The sequence below is a fragment of the Sorghum bicolor genome, chromosome 4 (assembly GCF_000003195.3).
Source record: "Sorghum bicolor cultivar BTx623 chromosome 4, Sorghum_bicolor_NCBIv3, whole genome shotgun sequence".
NCBI lineage: Eukaryota > Viridiplantae > Streptophyta > Magnoliopsida > Poales > Poaceae > Sorghum > Sorghum bicolor.
Genome location: NC_012873.2, coordinates 6,633,654 through 6,643,503, shown reverse-complemented (window position 1 = coordinate 6,643,503; position 9,850 = coordinate 6,633,654). Strand labels below are relative to the sequence as shown.

The window sequence follows — 9,850 nt, the reverse complement described above, 5'->3', positions numbered from 1 at the left end:
GGCTTGGTCCAGCCCAACGAAGGCCCAAGTCAAAAAAAGAAGCCCGCTTGAATTTGGATATTTTGCATCAAAAACCCTAATTTATTTTATAAACTATTAAGGTCCTCCGTCTTCTTCTTTCTCTCTTGTATCTTTACATCTAAAACCCTGTATTTCTTTCTATTCTCTTCCCTACTCTTAATCGGTAATTGGCGGATAGAAAAGGTGGACAGAAATCTGGCAAACTGAAATTTTACCTCTTTATAGATAGGTATAGATTATCTCTCTCTAGGTTTTCCTGCCTCTAGTTTGTACTATTGATATCCTCTGTACGGGTGACAGATACACTATTTGAGTTTAATTCTCTATAATCTTTTCCTTTGTAAAGAATCAAACCTGGTTCATCTAGAGAAATAAACAAATCATTCCTTTAAGATCTAAGTCTTGATTCACATATGATCTGGTTTTGTGTTTTCCCTTCCTGATCTCCTTCCCTTTGCTCTCTCGATGGATTTTGTGTTCCAACGAGTTTAGGGATTTTTTTAGGGGTTTCGATATATGCTGAGACCTCTGATGATTATATCTGCCAAGTGATTTGGGTAGATTCATCACAAGCATGAAAATCCACCCGTTGTAGTCTGAAAAAAAACCCAATCTTTTTAATGGTGGCTGTTTGGGTGATTTCTAGTTGTTGATGTCTTGAGGATATCCTCTCAACATCCCTAGGAACCACCCTACAAAGTTTCATATCCATCAGAGTTGATTTGATTGAGTTCTTGGCTTTGAATCCATTTTTGCCGGGCTACTATTTCGTGCAAACCAGACCAGTCTCATAGTCATACCAGACTAATCAAGGTTGAGGGAGTGCCGTTGTGCACCTTCAGGTTTAGGCTGGCCAGGTCCGGTATTTTTTACTTTGGAGTTTTGACCTCATTTTTGGTTGAGTCCCTAAGGTGTTGTGAGTTTGTACCTAAAATTTCATAATTTTTGGACATCATTTAGAAGAATTTTCACTTTTTGTCCCCAAGAAACTTGTGCTGTCGGGTTCATACCGACTAGTCCGGTACACATACAGGACCACCAAATCGGTCCAGCATGAACAATGATTTCGTGCATTTCATTGTTCCTTGCTTGTTTTGCTTCCATGTCTTCTCCAATGATGTCTTGCTACATCTATGGTTTATCTAGTCATAATCTTAAGTTTAATTAATTTTAATATGGCTAATCATATTTATTAATATTTTATTTTATTGTAGAATATTATTGTTATTTATTTCAATTCAGTAATTAATATATATTATCTATATTTTTCTTATATTTTATATATTTAATTATCTAAATAGTGATTAACTTATTTATTAATGATTGTATTATAATATGAAATTATCAATAAGCAAATAGATACATATAATCTCCAAAATCAAAGTAAATATCCCTATATCCGTATTGGTATTCAGATTTGAATTACAATATGCTGAATAATGATATTCGAATCCGTATCCGTATCAGCTTCTGCTTTGCATCCCTTGCAGTATGTTCCTGGGTGTTTGCGCTTTGCATCGCCTGTCGGCTGCCGTCTCCTCGTTCCTGACGCGACCGTCGCCATGGCCAGGGAACGCCAGCAGGCATCTTCTTCGGGTTGGGACACTCCATGTCTGAGATCCTGGCCACGGCTTGCTTGATATCTCCTGCTTCAACCAGTGTCGTCTCACGGTCTCAGGGGCGGCGGCGGCGGCGGCGGCCACCTCGTGCTCATCGAGCGATATCTGCAGCAGCGTGCCCAGGGCGGCTTCCAGGGACGCCCTCCACCCGCTCACGACGGCGCGCGCGAGGCCGCGCACCCTCCCGCACTCGTGCCCCAGCAGGCCGCCGACGGCCCTGGCGACGTCGGTGGTCGTCAGCATGGCCGGCGTCACCGGGACCACCCGCAGCGTCTCGAGCGCCTCGGCCATCGCCACGTCGAGCAGACGGCAGAGCTCCTCCGCTCGGCCGCCGTCCGCGGCGTCGCAGTCGCAGAGCAACTCCACGATTTCGCCTCTCACCTGCCGGTACTTGTCCCGGGAGCAGCACTCAGGAGCGGCGGCCTCGATGGAGGCGTCGATGGCGCCGAACGCAGGGAAGAAGGGCTTCCACCGCCGGAGCGGGCTCTTATCCGCCATCGATCACGTACCGCGGCGGCGGCGGCGCTGTTCTCGCTCGATAGGTAATTTTAATAGCTCAAAGTTGCAATTCAAATGATTTCTATAAATAAATAATACTATACATATACATATACATGGAAAAAGATATAAACATAGTTGAACCGTGTCTATTCATAACACAAACCTTTGTGTTTTGTTTTGGCAAAGCACTTGCAACCGTTGACATGCTTATTTGCCCCTCTTGTGTCTTGCTTCCTCGATCGGGGCAGTTTTATAAGACGTAGTTAAATATGGTATGGTACAAATGAACCGTTTATTTATTCTACATTATAATTTTTATGATTATAAAATAAAATTATGATCATTAGACACTATATTTGATCATAAATCTAATCATGTCAAGTTTGTATTACAATAGTTCAAAATTGTTCACTAAATTATTGGTTGAAGGTTGTGAAGTTTGAATCTTTTTTCCGCGTTTGTCTTATAAGACTACCCGGAGAGAGTATATATCTAAATTAGGGCTCGACTATCTCTTGATTTGTGCTTTGTATTTGGAACTCTCTTTGAATTTAATGAAATCCAGGTGGCGAATCGCTCCCCTCCGTAGCTCCTTTCAAAAAAAAAATTAGAATACCATACCAGTAAAACAATACCATTTTATTCTTTTTTTTATGTGCATCAGTGAAAACTCATAATCAAGTAGAAATTTCCAAAAAGTAGTGGTATGTTTTACTACTCATATGGTGTTTGATGACTTTATTCTTGCAAATTAAGATTTTTTTTTCTAGCCAAAACAAAAGGTTATCCTGTAGCAGATAGATGACGCTCAAGTAGTAATTAGCAAACAATTTTGGTTATGTGATTTTTAGTTTACTTTACCCTTGATTTCAGAAATAAATGTGAGGCTGGTATAGTAAATTGATTTTTTTTTAACTGTAGTATTTGAAAATTTGATGTTTGAACAACAAAAAAAAACTGTGGGCTACTGAAACTATAATTCTTTGAAAAGATGCTCAAGTGGTAACTAATTGATTTTTGCAAACATGATTAGTGATGAAAATCTCCAAACAAAGCAGTAATTAGTCAGGATCATATAGAATCTGAACAAAAAGTATTTGAATTACCCTTCAAAACGCTAAACGGTAAATAGTTGACACCTAACATTTAGCGTTTATCCCGACTACACATACGACCACTTAAAACAAACTACGCGGTCAATTAAATGGGATAAACGGTCGACCAATGGGCGTAGCTAGTCACAAGTAACAAATTCTCAGATTTTCTGCGACCCAACAGCGAGAATCTATTCTCGCCAATGCAACAATGTTTCTTTAATGAATTCCTTGCCACAACCGGAAGCAGAGCAAATGAGGCTTGTGTTCATCCCATATTCCCATCTGAAACAAGAGCGCATATACAGCCATGATCAGAAAGACACCAGAGCATATGTGCTGCTTTATTTCTTTCACTTTTTCTCTAACTCATCGAGGTCACTGGTTTTGACAATTTAAGGCAAGTGAGGAATGCATGGATGATCATGCTCTTTTCAGGCTGCTACGCATGGTTCACGATTGTCCACAAAACAAAAAAAAACGCGAGAAATACATACATTGGAAATTAAAACCAGTCTTGTAACCTACTGAAACTGCAGATACCAGATACTACTGTGGTAGAGTTGGAAACACCAAGAAGAAGAAGAAGAAGAAGAAGAAGAAGACTCATCATGATGATCAGGCGACGCCCAAGGCCGCAGGGACAAGAAGCAGCGACTTGAGCAGACGGACGGTGGCGACGACGGCGTAGATGAGTAGGTCTCCAACGGCAGGGTACATCAGGGTGGCGAGGCCGCCGATGCACATGCCGACGACGAAAGGAAGCACGTACACCCAGAGCACCAACTCCAAGATCGAGTCGAACCTGACCCTCGCCCCGCCGTCGATGACGGTGATGGCCATCTCACTGTCGAGACGCTCGCGGTGGCGGTAAATTCTTGTCACAACTACAAGCAAACTTAGGTTCCTGCATTCAATCGCCTTTGCTAAGCGGCGACTCCAAGCTTGTATTCACAGGGACCAAAGTTCCATTTAAAGGTAGGCATTGTTGTCAGCCGTCCTGCAAAATTAATGGGCATGGGCATGGGCATGTGTTTCCACAAAATGAACAGAAGAAGCAGACAACCAACTTCGAAGTAAAGAGCATTTTACTGCAATTCACAATTTTACATTTTCAAGCACAGTGCAAATACGTACTTTTTAATGACAAGGTAACCTAACTGAACAGCATCTGACCGGGGTAACTTTTTATCAGCAAATTTTCTTTAACACGACTAGTGTTCATTCTATTTATACGAACATAAACATCTATCATCGGCTTGGCAGTTGTCACACAGAACATGAGCTACTACTTCTGATCTGCGGCAGGAGGAAGCTGCTGGAGGCCTCCTGAGGGGCTGACTTGGCCAATTCAGAACGCCTAATAATCTTCAGTTGACACACTCATGCTGCTTCTTCATCGTCCTCGTCGTCGTCTTCATTATCGATCCCCACCCAGCGAGTAAAAGCGAAAAGGAATTCCTTGAAGGTCACTGTTCCATTCTTGTCCCAATCCATTTCCTCTGCGTTCACCAAAGGAGCAAATATCAGGGCAAAGAAACATATGAACAGGTAACAACAGTGACTGGACCGGGCTAAAGTCTTTTCATCAATCAATGCTGAATCCTAAGCTGAAAGGGGAAATTTCCAAATGTAATAATATGCATCTTCAGAGTGGTGACCTTGGGACTAAAACAGAAAAATAAGTTTTCTGAAAGCTTGAAACCTGATCGTAGTTCATTTTTTATCAAAATGCATGCCTGTCTTTGGTTATCATCACAGGTTAAAAGGAAAAGGAAAAAGAAAACATACGAACAGTTTTAACCTACATAACCAACCTACCCTTGGCCTCAAAAAAAAAGAGAGAACGAACTGCTTATCCAGACCAAGGAAAGAAGGTATGGCATCGCTGTTTTCTCAACCAAAAGGCAATGGTGTTCCTAGAAAACGTGACAAAGAAAGCAATGGTGCACCAACATAGGATGATTATGGCAATTAGTTTGGAGTAAGCATTTTCATCAATGGATTCTGAACCCAAAGGTTCCTGAATTAACAGAAAAAAAAAATCTTCCAAATGTAAGCATCAATCTTCAGAGTTGGGAGTTTTCATTGATTCCTAAATAATAAAAGTGTTGAAAACATGGGACTTGAAAATAGATGACCTTCTATCACAGCTGAAAAAAAGGGAAAAGAACATCCTATGAATAGTTGTAGCCTACAAAAGCTACTTACCGTGCTCTGAAAACGAGTAAAGAACTATCCAGCCACACCAAGGAAAGAAGGTATTCACATAATTGATATCTCAAGAACAAGCAATGGTGTCTAAAGAAAAGAGGACTGACAAGTAGTGGCATACCAATATATTAGTGAAAACCAACTGACCTTTTTATTGAGAAGCTAATACAGTAGAAATTAGGGAGTGTGGATGATGGTGCCAGGAGATAACTCACCAAATCTTTTCACGCCTATGCGCCCAGAAGAGCGCTCTCCTCCAATGGTCTCATTTATTGCTTGTATCATCTCACTTTTACTGACATACCCATCTTTGTTCTTGTCCAAGAAGACAAATGACTCGACCAATGTCTCAAATGTTGGTTCAAGGTTACCTAATCCCATTCTTTTTCTCTAAAGCAGCATGTCAAGGACATAAGCAATATCCAAAGGGACAGAATAAACAAAAAAAGAAATATGATCTCAACCTGAGGCATGTCTAATACTCTAATGTATCCTCCTTATATGACGTCATACAAAATATTCAAACCAGAGAGTTCAATAAGTTGTTTTTATCTATTAAAATTCTTTTGAAACCTCACAGAAAAACTTGATGTGATCTACTAATATGCCTTACTGGATGCAACAAAGTAAGTAGTATATCATGGTTAGTTCTAATTCTCAGGTAAACACATACCACAAGTTTAATATCTTAGTTTGCCATAGAGATAGAGAAAGAATCAGACTTTGGATAATTTTTTTTTAAAAAAATGGCCGCATTATGTGGATTTCCTGCACTAAAGAAAGAGACAAAGTGAACTTTGAAGTATTTTTGTACTGTGTCAAGGATACTGCTTCAGACACTGCAGGATCATTTAGAAGATAAACAAGACACAGGAAGACGATAAACTCATTGAACTTCATGCCCATGTGTTCATAAATGTCACATGCCTGAAACAGAGCTTTTATCTCCTCATCGGTTGATTCGATGCCTAACTTTTGGAAACAATGCTTGAGTTCCAGTTGATCTATTTCACCATTGGAATCTTCATCTGCATAAATACAAAACAACATTTGTCAGAACATAAAAAAAAAGGTTTGATGAAACACCTGAATGAAAGACAATTGTGGTCAGTCTTCACATTTCATTAGACAGGGCAAGTCTGGATTCTGGGCCAGTTCAAGCAGATGACAACAAATTCCTCACATCATATTGGTGCCAAAGCATGTCGAGGCTTGAAAGCAAGTAAAATGGGACTCAAATATTTCAATTTTAATTGGTTCAAATTTGCAGGTGCATTTTCCCTAACTATGCCAAAAAGAGCCATAACCAAGAAGAGATGTGTTAAGTTTCATCTGCTGGATTTCTTTCAGAAAAAAAAGGTTTCATCTGGTGGATTTCGCCTGAATTCACTCCTTGGCATAATGCATTGCAATGGACAGGATCCCATGGTAAATTTGGAGAAACGGAACTGCCATGTGCACGCAACATTTATCTGAACTCACTAGACCAAAGGCAGCAGGAGACTTTGTTCCTATAAACCCAGTCCGCCGTGCCCATGCATGGTGTGGTTGCACTAGAATTGGAAGAATATGTTCTACGTGGAGCACTACTCTTTGAAAAAAAAATCTTTTCATTTTCATTTGATTAAAATAGGTGGGACACCATTTCATTCAGATCGACTCAAAACAATTTGTTCATGCTAGTTTTGTCCTGTAGTTATACATTAGATGAAGTAAAAATAACTCTGAGCGTCACTATAATTCAAAAATAATATTGTAGAATAAAGACTACCCAAAGTTAATAACTTATTCAGGGGGCTGCCTCTGATTAAATTTACATATTTGAACTGTACATCCAGTTTTATGTCAAGTTTTGACCTTTAAATAACATGGTACCACAATGCTGGTTTAGATAGAGGGTAAAGCTCACCAAATTGCTGAAAGATAGTCCTGCAGTTTCTCAAATTCTCGTCGATTTTAGGAAATTTCATGATGACACTATTGAATGATTTCATAGAGGTTCCTTTTAATGCTCTCTGCTTCATGGCTTCAACCATCTTCTTCTCTAACTTCGATGCCGGTGAGCTGTGCCTTGGCGAGTCACCACTCATTACACCTCCCATTTCCTCAATTTTGACGATCTTGTATGGTGCCAAAACCTCCTTGCCTGGGCCCTGGAGACGTAAACGCCATGGTGAGAAATTAGCAATATCCACTAACCTAGGTTTGAGACGAACTAAGGATAGGGGGCACTAAGCCAGTGCCACCACAATGAAAGGCACTGACCTCAAAAACTATAAAAGACAGCTTGGCAGACATTCTTTAGATCAAGAAATGAAATAAGAACCATGATACTGTCCTCACAAATGTAACAAGTTATTTTCATAGTAACTTTAACTTATAAAGTATCGTCAAACAAATTCAGTGGAAAGCAGGTAACGATGGAAGCAGCATGCATTGAAATCATAAAAAAAAATTACAAAACATGTACTGTTTGTACTAACATACTGTACCAAAAAAAAAAGAACAGCAGCACTGATAGCGGCAAAAACCATATATGATGTCTGACATTTCACCAGAAATCGCACTCAAACGAAACTGAAGGATTTAACTGAATTTTAACGTGAGGAAACAATTCAGAGCGAAACGATCAATATTCCGCGCGCGCGTGGCACAAAAGGAACGACCTCTTTCAGGTCACAAAAGGGCGCAACAGCACGCAGGGCCGAGGAGAGTTGGATAGCATCCTTACCGAGGAGAAATCCACCTCCGGATGGATCTCCAGCACTCACTCCACCGGCAGGGACGAGGGGCGACGATCGACAGGGGACGCGCGCCTGCGGGCGGGTGGTGGAGGGAGGAAGGGACCGGGAAGGGAGGCGCGGGTTGCGCATGCGGTGGGAGGGGAGGGGGAGGAGAAGGAGAAGGAGAGGCTGCGCTCGCGGGGATCTGGTGGTGGATGGGGATGGAGAGCGAGGAGAAGCAGAGGCGTGCGTGTCCGGCGCCGAGGGCGGTGGGCAGCCCACGAAGAGCAGATGCCCGGTGTAACGCATGCGCGCGGGCGCGCGAAACTCCCGCCGCGCGCCAACTCGCGTTCCTCCTGCTACCTCCTGCTGCCGCTGCTGCTGCTGACGTCAGCAAAGCTCAACGATAACGTGAAATTCCAAAAATTGTCATTTTATATGTTTTTGTTATAACAAGAAAAGCCCGGTCTGTGTTTTTTTATTTTTTGAATGAATCTAGCCCGGTCTGTGTCACGACGTACTGTACGTACGAGAGCCCACTAGCAGGCACATATATGAGGCCCGCGTGTATTTATGTTTTGATTAACAAATAGTACAATCATATGTTAGGATAAAGCTAACAGCTAAGTGAACGTGGTGCACTATAAACCCTATCGGTTGCTATAGACTTATGTATAAGTCACTATAAATATTAGTGTTCCATCATCAGTCGTTATAAACTCTATCGGTCGCTATAAATTTATAGCGACACCACTTACAACGACTTAATACATTGGTCGCTATAACGTTACAGCGACTGATCATTGGTTGCTATAACGGCTTATAGCGACTAATTTGGAGTCGCTATAGTTTGGCTGTGATATAGTGTAAAGTAATATACAAATTTTTGTTTCAAAATTTTGACAGAGTTTTGAGAAAGATAAAATTGTCGACACTTACAAGTTCAAATAAAATGTGCTATCACCAGGAAATTTTTCATTTCAAGAAGAATATCTTACAAATGTTGGTTTATTTCTCAATAAATTTAGTTAGTAAGGGCAAAACTATATAGTGGTCTATAATTTAAAATGAACAGATTATATTTATGTTTTGAACATCTAGAATTAAGAAAATATACTATCATGCTACATGTCGCTCTCAGTTAATGATTTGCTATTTCTTTCAACGCAACACATCTCATTGACTAGGGCAGCTAATAATAAGTAAAAAAAAAGCAAAAAGATGCATTGAAAGGATGTGCAACTCATATCTAATTTGAATCTAGCTTAGTGTGAAGCCTAACAACGGGGACTAGTAGTAGGCAAGGTTATCTAATTTTCACGATCGTAATATATACTTCAAAAGAAACTAAGAAAGTCATAATTTAAAGGGGGCAATACTATTTGATGACTACGACAATGGAAAGTTTCATCAAGGCTGGGTGGTTATATACTAATAGGTTTTGCCCTTAGCATGTTCATTAGTTTCGTTCGATCCCTTAATTTTGTGCTTTTTGAAAGGTTCTCCTACTAGCTGATGAAGACTGAAATGTAACAATGGATGGTTGAGCGTTGAACTCTCGTAAATACGGCTGAAAATCCTCTTTGTAAGAGAAATTGTCAAAATGGTATAATCTAAAATCAAATCAATGGAGATCTTCAAGTAAGATCGTATTATATTAATTAATATGTTATTGATC

At 40.4% G+C, this 9,850-nt stretch overlaps 2 protein-coding genes across 2 annotated transcripts; both read right to left on the bottom strand.

Annotated features, from left to right (window-relative positions):
• Nucleotides 1,368–2,171, bottom strand: LOC8071639. Its single transcript, XM_002451681.2, has one exon. The coding sequence runs from the start codon at nucleotides 2,136–2,138 to the stop codon at nucleotides 1,485–1,487; it is 654 nt and encodes a 217-aa protein (XP_002451726.1). The 5' UTR covers nucleotides 2,139–2,171; the 3' UTR covers nucleotides 1,368–1,484.
• On the bottom strand, nucleotides 4,303–8,371 carry LOC8071638 (probable calcium-binding protein CML21). Its single transcript, XM_002451680.2, has 5 exons — nucleotides 8,181–8,371; nucleotides 7,359–7,602; nucleotides 6,278–6,477; nucleotides 5,665–5,839; nucleotides 4,303–4,737 (listed from the first exon to the last, which is right to left on the bottom strand). Exons 2-5 carry the CDS (start codon nucleotides 7,549–7,551, stop codon nucleotides 4,619–4,621), a joined length of 687 nt encoding a protein of 228 aa, XP_002451725.1. The 5' UTR covers nucleotides 7,552–7,602; nucleotides 8,181–8,371; the 3' UTR covers nucleotides 4,303–4,618.